This window comes from Lepisma saccharinum, chromosome 11 (genome assembly GCF_977018435.1).
Source record: "Lepisma saccharinum chromosome 11, izLepSacc3.1, whole genome shotgun sequence".
Classification (NCBI taxonomy): Eukaryota; Metazoa; Arthropoda; class Insecta; order Zygentoma; family Lepismatidae; genus Lepisma; species Lepisma saccharinum.
In genome coordinates, this window is record NC_139239.1 from 63,251,231 (window position 1) to 63,264,732 (window position 13,502).

Consider the following 13,502-nt stretch of genomic DNA (forward strand, 5'->3'; position numbering starts at 1 on the left):
GAAGTAGACCCGCAAATCTCCAACTGGAATCAAAAGCTGTTTCTAGCCAAGTCGAAAGAGCGCTCTAGAAATATCAAACGAAGATTTAAGACTAAAGGCCATGCGCTCGAGCTGCACGAAGACGACTTGGTTCTTGTTCGAAATCATAAGCTTAGTTCGAGGAAGAATAAAACAATAGCTAAGCTCTTCGAAGTGTATATTGGACCTTATTTAGCCACTGATCTTCGGAACAACACAGCAATGTTAGTTCGCCCCAGGACCAGGCAACCCGTCGACCGAGTGAACTTCGACAACCTTCGCCTCTACAGGTGTTCATCGGAGCGAAGAAGAGTGGAAGGGGAAGAAGTGGTAGGGGAAGAAGATGACCTAGTGACTAATGTGTAGGAGAAACAGACTCTTATTACTGTCATTTTTTCTATTGAATTTGAAATCAATGTTTCATGAAAATTTTTCATAAATTGTAAGATTTAAATTTCTTCAAAATTTTCGCCCGAGGAAGGGGCATATGTAACGACCCTGCTTGGTCGCCATTTAATTATTATTAGACCTTGCGTGGTCACTATATTCTTTTTAATCTGATGAAAGAGTTAAGCGGAATGTCCCTGCGAGGCGTACGCTTTTAGTTTAAATGTATTCAGTAAACGTTAACGGTTCCACCTCTACGTTTACTAGCTTCACTCATTATTAGACCCTGCGTGGTCGCTATATTCTTTTTAATGTTATCAATTATTTTCATTTACATTGTTCAACGTGTTGTTTAGAATAGCAGAGTCCTGCGAGGCTCATTATTAATTGTATTGTCTGAATGCACACTGTTTTAGTTTATATTGTCACGAGCATCTAGTGATTTTCCCACTAGTGATTTCTCAATGTCAAAACCTTGATATTCCTCAGTATGAAGTTTGCAATATGTAAGAAAATGAGTTAGCAACGCGTACTTGTAGTTAAAATTTTCATCACCCATGCACCACCGCGAGTATAAAACCCAGCGCAGCCAGACCGGAGCTCAGTTGGCTCCCTGATGTCAACAGGCAAACATCCAGGGTTAACTGGCCTCCCAGCCTGAGAACTAGAAGCCATCCCAGAAGGAAGGACGGGGAAAGAAGAAAGAAGAAGAAGAGCCTAGCAGCAACCTACCTACCTGGTCCGCTCGCTTAGGCTGATAGGTGCCCAGGTTCTACCTGCCCGGCTTGTCTGGGAGCACCCGGACCTTCCTTTCTAACCTGCCGTCCCTTCATAGGGGACACCGGTTGGCTTGCCAATTCCCAGCTAACGCCGGGGGTGTCGCGGCATCCTTTAATCCTTTTACCCTGCGCCCGTTATTCGGGAGTACCGATTGGTTTCTGCCAATTCCCGGCTGTGGTTGGGGTACTACGCACAACCTACTCTCTTTTACAGGGCAACCCGTGACGTCAGCGGCGACCAAGGCCCTAAATAAAATTAGGTCCCCATACTCCCCCTGGCGCCTCGCAGCGAGGAATAAATTGGAAGTTCCCTGCCCCCCTTATCTCTTCGAGACCAAAGGTGGTACAGGTAAAAGAACGTGCGTTGTACAGGTAAAAGCACGTGTGTGGTACAAGTAAATGCACGCGCGTGGTAAGGGTTTCAGGTAAAGATACGTGTGTAAGTGTGCAAACGGACACCCTTGTGTTGAGACTATAATAAACATAAAAAAGGTAAAGTGCTCCCCTGTGCATAGCACCACGCCATGAAGGCGTATAGGGGGTGTGGGGGTAACGCCCCACACTTTCTTGATCCGGTCGTGAGTGGAGATGATGTGATCAGCATCACGCCCCTGACCGCCTTTACCCCCCAGGGTTTCCCCCAGGTACCCATGTTATTCGACGCTGGGTGGGCGCCGGGGCCGCTTCCACCGTTAGAAAAGTTCCCGGATTTGAACCGGCCGGGGATCGAACCCGGGACCTTGAGCATGGTAGTCAGACGCGTTACCGACTGAGCCACCGCGGCCACATAATAAACATATAAAAATATATATATTAAGCTGGTATATTTCCTGTTACACACACACACACACACACACACACACACACACACACACACACACACACACACACCATCACACACACACACAATCTCACACACACACACACACAGAGTATATGCGAGAGTGATAGAGAGTAGTGTTGCCCACGAGACGAGACTTTGGCCTGTGAAATGCTGTCTCGTCTCGAAAATATTCGTTTGTCAAAGGGACACATGATCAATCTCGTCTCGTCTCGAATTTTTAAAAGCCTGTCCCGTCTCGTCCCTACAGTTTAAAGTGGGATCCGAACCACTGTGTGCCTCCCCTAGAATCCGAAACCGGGAACCCTTGATTACAAGCGCCGACGCTGACACTGCACCATCGGCGAGGCCAGTAATGAGGGTTTGCTTGCTTGATTGATTTGATTGATTTTACTTCGCTTTTCTGCCACATTTGGCTAATTGCGAAGATCAGGATGAGTGGTGATATGATTAAATTCACCGGAATTCGAACCCGGGACCCCTGGCGTCGTAGCGCGATGTGCTAACCACTCCGTCACAGGGGCGGTTAATGGGGGTTTGCATTTTCCACTTTTTTCATTCTTAGGTTACCAGTCTAAATTCTCTGACAGACCGAACAGCGACATATTTATTTTATTTGTGAAACAAAGTTTCTACCGATTTCCCTTCATAAACTATTTCTGGAAAGAGTACATTCGTGATTCTATTGTGTTCAAGCTGACAGACAAATTTGAGGGTTTACCGCCCCGCACACTTGCATTTAGGCTGTGACCAAATTGAGGAAGGATGAAATGAAACGGACACACCGTCGGCCAAAGAGAATGGCATACATCCCATTCTCTCTGCCGTCGGCATTCAGGGCCAGAAGCCAGAAGGTTCACTGGGCTCTTTTCCGCCCTCTTGTGTTTACAACCGCGGGAGGGTTTCTCTGACATCAAGATGAAACTGCCTTCCGAGTATCTCATACTGCAGTACTACAAAGCACGCAGTGCTGTTGTTTTTTTAGAGTAATGAGCAGGGATGTAGAATTATAGACGCTAAAAACTTTTAAAACGGCAGGCAAATAGGCACCCAACATGATGAAAAAACACGTATGCACTTGATGGCACAAGTGTTGACTTGATTGTTTTGGTATTTTGTTGTATTTTTCTTATATTTGGCTCATTTTATTTACATTCGGTTAATCGTAACGAGTATGATGAATAGTAGCTAGATGAAATTGATTATATGGAAAATGCTTTATTCAAAGAAAATTATAATAATAAGAAGAAGAAATGTGAATTGCAGGAAAGAACTTGGAAATTGTGGATTAACTACTTTTGCTTCATTGTTATCCTCCCCTTTTATTTCTACGATAATATCTAGTTCTCAAAAACTGGCTTTAATCGCGGCGTTGAGGACGAATGATGATAAGATGGAAGGACAATCACGAAGAACATTGAGAAGACAAAACAGAACCTGTCATAGGATTACACGGGCTGTAGGTCCGCATACCGGAGCCTCATTAATCTGCAACAATGTAGTCCACGGGAAGAAAGGTTGATACTTGAGCGCCCTCCGTAAGCACCACTCCCATATTATAAATAATATTGGTGGTTTACTGGTATACCGCAAGCACACGTGTGTGTGTGCGCGTGTAACAAAAAATAATCATTACACAATATTAATAACCATGTGGTTTTGAGAGTAGAATTTTTAGAAATTGACGTTTCCTGTTATTTCAGGATTCATAATGTAGCGTAGTAGCCGTCATAAGCCTTGAGCGGTGTATACTTGCGCCAAGATAACTGAAACATCGAAACTACAAACTTCCCTTCCTCTTTCTTTCACCCTGTCTCTTGTATGCTAGGGTTTCAAATGTGGTGATGGATCTGTTTTATGGGAATAAAACTCCAATAAATACTCTGATGGGCATCTCATGTATATAGTTTATACCGGAATCGAACCTAGCACCTTTTATTTCGAGGCAATCGTGTTACCCACTACCCTTCGGGGAGGTCCCTGTCTGTTTTCCAACTGGTTGTGAACTTCAAGAATGATGACGCTGGATAACAAATTTTACATACGTTTATGGTATAATTTCTTAAAAAATAATCTTGTTTGTGAGTGCAGAACTATTGTAAATATTTGATGTCACTGGAACCTCACCCTTTAATAAATTAAAATTGAATTGAATTGAATTAATATAACAGATTTCGCACAGTTATTGGCTAATTTTATTTTTATGCTTGAGCCAAACGTGGCTTTTTATGCACCCAGCGATGTTACTTTCCTTCAGCCCACTTCTACAGTTTTTACAAAATTCCGCTTCCGATGTGTAAGCTTAATACGCTATGAAACCAGATGCCCCAGGCTCTAACTCTGGTCAGGCATGGGTGTACTATGCTTGTCCCATCACCATTTCTTCAGTTCATCATTCATTCTCATCGCCGCGATTAACGAAAAGCAACGAAAAAGAACCAACCTAGAAATGGAATTAGAAAACGTTCTCTCGAAATTGCACAAGTTGAGTACACTACCCCATGGGAAGAAGATTTCCGCTTCTCTGAGTAATTATTGATTGACTTGCTTTATTTTACTTCGCTTTTGTGCCACTTTTGGCTAATTTGCGAAGATGAGGATGAGTGATGATATGATGAAATTGATGAATGGACACTCACAAACATCCATGCTCAAGGCAGGATTCGAACGCAGGACCCCTGGCGTCGTAGCGCGATGTGCTAACCACTCCGCCATCTTCCTTGAGTAATTATACAACTTATAACAGAAAGCGCTTTAGAGTTTGAAAAGCTAATGTATCTAAAACGTGTCGATCATTGTTAATATTTTAGTACATACCTCGTTATCTTCCATAAATGAGGGGTGGCTTATTCTTCATAATCAGTGGCGTACGCAAAGGGGGTTTACCGGCTTTAACAGCCCCCCTTGAGCTTTTGAAATAATATGAAAAATGTTGTAGAAAAAATTAAAAATGGCTAATTTATCACAGTCAAAGAACTCCGACAGTAATAATAATAATAATACCAATAATAATAATTTGAATTATTATTCCCATGCAGCATGAAGAAAAACACAACATTCCAAACACAATCTAAGCGGCCGCAAAAGTTCAATTTTGTAATTTTTTTGCAAAGAGTCGCGAGAATTGTGAAAATTCCTTGCTTCGTCGCAGTGTGCCGACCTTATTGCAAACGTTCTTCTCGGTACTGATTTCACATCCCGTTGTGAACTCTCAAGTGATGCTGAGTCTACATCCACATCATTAAATAATGTTGAAGAAGTGCTTTGTGAATCACGTAGAAGTTATAAATGTGTTGGAATGTCTATAAACTTACTTTTGAACGAAAACATAGACCCAGTGGAATTTAACAACATGTATTCTCGCGCTTCATCATCATCCTGGGTGAGTTCCATAGGTAAAAGTAATGTAAATTTCCCCGTGCATATAGCACCGTGCCATGAAGGCAGACGTAGTGGTGTGGTGGGCCCCACACATTCTCGATCTCGGCCATTTTGCAGGTGATGTGATCAGCACCATGCTCCGGCATCCTTTATCCCCCAGGCTTGCTCCCAGGTACCCATTGATATGAGGCTGGGTGCGGAAACAAGACTGGATAAATTCTAACGAATTCCGGGAATCGAACCCGGATCTCCCACGAGGTTGTCAGACTAGACCACCGCGGCTCCTTGAATGAGTTACATATTTTGATTATTTCAATTAATTTAATATATTTGCTTGTTTTTATGGATTTTCTTCACACTTAAAATGTCTCACCTATCATATACAAATAACCGTTGACTAGACAATTATTTCGTAACAAAGAAACAAAAAAATGTAATTTTGTTCAATTGCTAAGTAGTAACAGCAGCTGCATTAGTAGTATTATTAGTAGCAATTAAACTAATTAATTAATTATGATGGTTATTAATTAATTAAAGTATAATAAAACAATGGTAATGTGAATTTGTAAAAAGTTTGTAGAAATCCTGCGTACGCTACTGTTCATAATAGCCATGTGTTAGCGGCAATCCCCTTCCCCCCTGAAGTTTTATCTTGCAACTTCTATCACACGCACCACACTATGACTGTCTCCGTAATCTGAGACAGGAATGAAAATTGTTTCCAAAGAGATCCGGAAGGAGTAACATGGATCCCGAGGGACATCTGTTACCGCTTATCAGTCAATCGGCCCGAATTTTGACCTGGCAGGGAGGAAAAGTAAATTTTCAAAAGACCTCCGAATCCCCTTAACGGGACGGGCTATAAAATCATTAGCGGCAGCTCCTGCGTTGCATCCGTTTTCGACAGGCAAGCAGTAGAAAAACTTTGGCGTTCATGGCGCGGGAAATTTGGGAGCAGTGTTTCACAAAATGTAAGCAAAATTTACTGAAGAACAATTTGCAATATTTGCTATCAAATTAAAATTTCCAGTAAAATACAGACACATTTGCCGGGGGCACGTGGACGTTTGCGGGGGCCAGTGCCTCCCCGGCCCCCCTAACGACGTTCCTTTAGCACGATGTGCTGATCACTCCAGCACGGGGGTGGGTGGTTGACACTTGAAGTGATCAACTTGAAAAATTTACGTTTGATTCTTCTTCAGTGCTGCTTATGTGCAACTGTCAACCCCTGAATGGTTGTGTCCACATGGTTCTCCCAGTGCTTGTGCTACACTGTTCCTCGATTGTATGCTGACTGGCCAAAACAGGAGTCCGACATCTTCAACATTTCTGGCAATTTTTAGATATTTTTCATAAAAAAGTTCCATGTTCATCTAAAATTGCGCATGCATTTACCTGCACCAAGGAAATTTTCCCTTCATGTAACAACACTGTCTCTGCCAAGCGCGGCACAGAAATAGAAAGAACAAGCAGATTTTCTTCCGCCACGCAGGCTATGTGTTCTTAAGCTAACCTCAACCCCACTTTTTCTTCGGCTCCCTCGCCCTCCCCACATATAACGGAGGAGGAAACCCAGTCGTCAGATTGGTGCATTGGACAATGATCAGTGGCATACATATTTAATAGTTTACCTAAATTCTGGTTTAAAAGCTTGTAAAAGGGTGTCCCAAATTTAATGCAAGATTGAAATTGTGCGCCATTTTTTCCCGCAGGGTTGGCAGCGTTCTGCGAGGTCACATGTTGTAGTAAACACGTTGCGGTTAGTCAATGTAAGGCGCTACACGACGAAGGACCGGGTGACGGCTGTTGAAATTCATTGCAAGTACGGAAAATGTTTCGCTGAGTCTGTGCGCAAATTACGTAACATTTTCGGTAGGAGAAACGCCCCAAATGAAACAATTGTGAAAAACTAGTTGACAAATTTGGACGAGCAAGTTCGGTTGGAGACAGCCGATCTCGTACCGACCGTTCAGCCGAAAACATTGCCGCTGTGAGCTATAGTGCGGCAAAGTGTTCCGAAACTTCAGTGCACCGTCGGTCACTTCGAAACGCAGAATGCAGCGAATTTTAACGAAAAATCTACATCTGCACCCATTCAAGCCAGACGACCATTTGAAACGCCGGGCATTCGTCGATTGGGTGCTGGAAAATCAACACGTGGACGGCGATTTTGCTATGAAAATCATAATTAGCGGCGAGCGCATTTCCACTTTAGTGGGTATGCCAACAAGCAAAATTGTAGCATTTGGGGCATGGAAAAACCTCGAGTCATTCAAGAACGGCCTACCCAACGAGTGACAGTTTGGTGCGGATTTCATACTGATGGATTGATTGTGTCGTTCTTTTCTGAGGCCGGAAATTCAGTGACTTGTCAATGGTGAACATTATCGTGAGACGATGGACTTTGTGTCCTCATAGGAACGGCATGGATTTGGATGATATGTGGTACCAGCAGGATGGCGCCACCTGCCATACGGCGCGTGAAACAATCCACTTGTTGCAGCCGAAATTTAATCATCTCGTCTCACGCAACAACGAAGTGAATTGGCCACAAAGATCGTGCGACCTCTCACCACACAATTTTTTCTCTGGGGATTCATTAAGTCCAACTTTATGCTGCGAAAATAAGAACGATTCCTGAATTGAAAGCAGAAATTCGAAGAGTTATCGACGGCATTGAGCCGCAGTAATGCGAAAAAGTTATCCAGAATTTGGCAAGAGAATTCGAGTGTCAAATTTGTCAGATATCCTATTCCACATTTAATGGCAATGTCTACCCTTTCAAATAATGTAATAACTTTACCAACTAAGAAATGAATAAAATGTTTTATTTTTAAATTCTGCGTTCCTTTTGGAACACCCTAAATGTATACAAAATATCTGAAAAAAGTTGGTTTACCGGTGGAAAATCTGTTTGTGGCGGAGGGGGCTAGTGCTCCCTATACTATCATGTATGTCTCACATTTTTTGGATCTAACCCCCCCCCCCTCCTAAAAATCCGTGGTAGGCGCCATCTACATATTGTTTCGATTGTGCAGATATGACTCATATTAGCTACGTATTAACCACAGCTCTTATCAGTGATGAATTCAGGTGATTGCCTGAGGGGAAAATCCCCCTGGAAATTAAAAAGTCCCTCCCGAAAATTTCAGCAACCTGGCAGAGCATTCGGATAATAGCTAAGAAGTTTCGCAGCCATGTTCACTTTGGAATTCTTTCGTTCACTTAAACGTAGAATGTACTTTTTCTGTTTTTGTTTTTTTGTTGTATTGATTCAGCCCTCATTTTTAAAATTCCAAATAATGAACGCATTTAAATTATCGTTCGTCTTGTTAACTGCTAAATTAAGAAATATGATGGATCTACATTTCAAGCTTGTGTGAAGATGTCAACTGCTGAGGGGGAAGAGGAAACCACAGAAAGTTTCATTGATGTCATCCACAGATATGCTGCAGTAAACCTAGACGCCTTAGTTTGCTGTAAATTTATTGCTTCTCATAATCTCATTCTTAAAATAATAGTTAGTTAAACTTAATTGTACTTAATTTAATTACATATCAGATGTAAGGGACAATTTAAAAATTTTAGTATTGATTTATCGGTATTGCAATTTGATTCCTATGACTCCCCCCCCCACCTCACCGTGAAGTTTCATATCCCCCTCCCGGAGGAAAGTGCCTGGTTTCAACACCGTCCGTTATGCCATTATTCTTTAATTTATTTAGCATTTTTAGTTGGTGTCTTTTTTTTTATGTAGCGAATATCACTTTTGAAATTCTGGTTAAAAATTTGCCAATAGATGGCTGCATGTACATTTTATGTAGCTACATAAAATCCGATTGTCTCATTTTGTAGAGCAGCACGAGAGTTATAAAATGGTATAATACAGTCATTACAACCCCAATATTTCCCAAGATAATGTAGAAAAAACCCGCGAGAGAAAACACAAACTTCAACAATACCTATTCGGCAGAATCACAATTCTCTCGAAGGGGCATATATAACTTGTCTCGTGTCGCCTCGCCTCGATACCATCCCTAGAAACGAGATACATTTTCCCTAAAGTGTTTACTGGTTTACAGGAAGTACTTCAGCGAGAGTGATCTAAGCCCATGTGCGGACTCTGAACGTGTCCAAATAAAACGAAGTGATTGAGTGCGACGTCTCTATTGCAGGAAGAGGGGAATTAAAGTGACCTCTGCGTGGACGTCCTGGGCTGTTGCCCTCAACGCGAATGCAGATCGAGTTCTAGAACTAGTGATCTCAGTTGATCCAAACCGTTGAGCTTCTTGATTCTGTCGCTGGACTTTTAAGAATACGCAATGCAGCACATTACCATATGCCTTATGGCAATTTTGTGTCTTGCTCATGCATTCTCCATTCCTGTAAGTAATAGTAACTCAGTATTTTATATATTAGTTGTATCATCTCGCTTTGTTACCTCTGAGTTTCAATGGCGACGGCGAGAAGGGATGACAAATTGATGAAATAGGATTGATTTAGTTGGTGTTTCAAGTCCACTTTATGCACAGTAAGGCTAATCGGGACTGGACCTACAGTTTAAAGTGGGATCCTGATGAAACAGGAGAATGAACACAAAGCACTTCTATCTTAGCTGGTGCTAACACAAGAAGGCTTTGGTTAATACGTTATTATTCATCAACATTTGTGAAAATTTTATGCTTCATTTTTCAACTTGTAATAACAATAGCATTATTTGGAATATTGCTATTCCTTGCTATTGTGGATATTAGAATCTAATCCTCTTGCTTACATTGACATTATTTTTGGAGAGAATCAGAAAGGTTCCTGATGAATGAAAAATATGTTTAATTGATTTGGTTTATTTGACTTAGCTTTTCTGCCATTTTCGGCTAATCGCGAATATAAGAGTAAGATAAAATTGATGAAAGGACAATCGCAAACATGCATGATCAGCACACAACACTAATGCGTGCGCAGACTCTCTGATTAGGGGGGCAAGACCCTTGATGAAAGTTCAGTCGGGAAAGAAAAACCTCATTTTATCTCGCTGTTTTAGTTTTATTGCATTGATGGGTATAATATTTAAAAACATTGCATAATCAATTCATCCGCCCCATAACAAACCAACAGCAAAAATTATATAAATTGTCTCTGAAATGTGCGCGCTCCTTTTCCTCCAAACGATTGTTCATGCATTTAAGAGAAAACTGTTTAGCAGCAACAGTCTGAACTCTGTAGTACTTAGTTGTTCTTGATTCTCTCTCTGGTAATTTACAATGTATTACAGAAAAAAAATTGCGAAAGAAGCGAGCAAGAACACTTTCAGATCCAAATTTTTGCAAACTGAAAAGAATATTGATTTAATATGGCGCAAAGAATTTCATGGAGCACCAAGGTATTCTCTCTTACATCTTTCTTCGGCCAGGGCCAACTCCCACTATCCGCTAGCTACGGCTCTGAACTTGATGAGGCTAAGAAAAGGAGTTATTGTGAGCGAAGCGAGCAAGAAAATTTTACGAAACATATTTTTATTTGGATAAAATTTCAAATTGAGGGGGCAATTGCACCTCTTTGGCCCCCCTGCAGGTTCTCTTGGCCGTCTGGAAGAAATAATGCAAGAAGGACGTGAAAACTAATTCCATATTGAGTATCGTTTTGTCCTGCTACTCTTAGATTCTGTTAGACTTGCTTTCTTGTACTTCAATGTTTGCCCCCCTATAATTAATTTCCGTCCAAGGTTGGAGGGGGGGAGCAATGATCCCCTGTGGTTGCGCCACTGCACCTCCTTCCCCTGTAGATGCCTTGAACTTCCATCGGCTTGAAAATACTTCATTTTCTTTAAGAGTATAATATCGTTTAATAACGGCGATAAGATTCCTCTACACTAAATTTCTAAGTGAAAGTATAATAATAAAGGGGCATGGACGTCTGGAAGGAGGAGGGGGCAAGGATGGCCACACCTCCCCCTTAGAAAACTAATGTCATCCTAAAAGTACATATTTCACATTTAGTATAATTTGATTTTATTCATAGTAATTTACATTAATTATTATAATGGGGATGCAAGAATGCGATAATTTCAAATTCAAGTGGTATTTTTATCGGGGTAATATGCCCCATGGGAGAATACCTTGCTTGTCCATCCGTGGAAAAGACATCTGTGGACGTCCATGGTTAGGGGGAGGCATTTGCCCTGCCCTAGGCATGGATGGTTGTAAGTGTCTATTCATCAATTTCATCACATCATCACTCATCCCCATCTTCGTTAATTAGCCAAAAGTGGCACAAAAGCGAAGTAAAATAAAGCAAATCAATCAATCAATGGATCGACTATCATACATTCTTGATATTGCGATTGCGATATTTTATACTGGGTTAACACCATGCAGCAAGATCATTGTAGACTGGAACCATTTTCTGTCTCATGCAAGGTCATGAACCGCAATCTGCGATTAATTTTCGTTTTGCTTCTTAGGCCGGACGAAGTTTTACACTTTCCATCTTCACTGTGTCCACGTATCAAGTAAGTGTATATGTACCGTTGTTGTTTAACCTTGCCCTTCACTTATTTGTTATTACACAACTTTGCTTTGATTGATTTTATTTATTTTAAGTAAAGATTTTGTTAGTTTTGGCTAATCACGACTGCGACGACGAATGGCAATTAGATTAAATGGATGAAGGGGCAATTAGACAGGACCAATAATTTATCCATACACCCCAAACATCCTCTTTGCATCCATAAAATTTTCACAAAGCTCCAATGTATAGTCATTTTGACTCTAAATGGCCGCTTCCTTACTTACGAGCTTACTCAGGTGGAAAACGGAATTAACCCCTGCACAGGACACTCAACACAAACCTCTCAGAGGATTATACTGGCTGTAGGTCCAACCGCCAGAGCCTCGTTTGCCTACAAGAATGCGGTTTTCCGAGCGTACTACGTTGAAGAGATGTTGACATTTGAGTGCCTTTTTTTAGGAGAATCTTAAGTGTTGTTAAGTACTGTTTTACTAATATTGTGGTATAAAGCAATGATTCTCGACCTTCGTGAGCCCGCGGCCTGGTAAATTTGTTTTTAAAAGTCGATGCCCCGATCCCAATAATTTTTTACTCGTAAATATCTTTCTGATTTTTTAAAACTTTATACGTGGTAATTTAGTATTAGTAAATAAATTATGCCATAATCATAGTGAGCATTAGTTCGATTAGTCTTCCCCCCTGATAAATAGTTTGATCCATCACCGCCAATGTCGCGAAAAGATTTTCTGTTATTGCAATGGAAACCCGAACTAAGGGCCTTCCAGGTGGTTGTCAGCTCGGGCTGCAAGTCGCTTTACCCTTCCGGCTCTAACTGTAGAAAGACCCAACCGTCAACCTCCAAATGTGGATTCGGGAAGCAGCAGATTGTTTGATCCATCACTGCCATTATCGTGGAAGCATTTTCTGTTATCACCGTGAAAACCCGAAAAAAAGGCATATATCCAGCTTGTTACTAGCTCGGGCCGCAAGTCGCAAACTGCAGGAGAACCTCTCGTGGCCCGGTATAATTGATACGCGGCCCGTTACCCGACCGGCGGTTGAGAAATACTCGTATAAAGTATATGTCTGTTTTATATATTTTTTTAATTTTACTTTTAGCATATCTTAATACAGTGCAATTATATAATCATATAAATACATACCTAATTACATTTCAGATATATGGTGTGCGAACAGAACCAGAGAGTATGCATTCACCAGAAAATGACGAATACGATAGCGACTTAGCTGATATGACATATATTTCTGAGCTACAACGAAGCAGTGATCCATTGATTGAACCAGTAGCTCAGCTGAAGGCATCAACCAACAAATTTCCATGGCTTGTGTCCCTCGTCGTCGGCAAATCAAAGAAGCTAGCTCACAGTTCTGAAGAAATTGCTAATGAAACTAGCTACAATAAACGAATGAGCGAATAATATTGCTAATTATGTTAAAGATTAATATTGTTTAGGTGACTAGATTCGAATGCTCTTAATCGACAAATGTTTAGTTTAGTTTTTTATTTGCATTGTATGTAGGTTAACAGCATTACTTTCATTCGAGTCTAACAGATACAATAAATATAG

At 41.2% G+C, this 13,502-nt stretch overlaps 1 protein-coding gene across 1 annotated transcript; it reads left to right on the top strand.

The window, feature by feature from the left end:
• Positions 1-9,663: 9,663 nt before the first annotated feature.
• On the top strand, positions 9,664-13,502 carry LOC145995284 (uncharacterized). Its single transcript, XM_083131874.1, has 2 exons — positions 9,664-9,791; positions 13,092-13,502. Exons 1-2 carry the CDS (start codon positions 9,729-9,731, stop codon positions 13,350-13,352), a joined length of 324 nt encoding a protein of 107 aa, XP_082988000.1. The 5' UTR covers positions 9,664-9,728; the 3' UTR covers positions 13,353-13,502.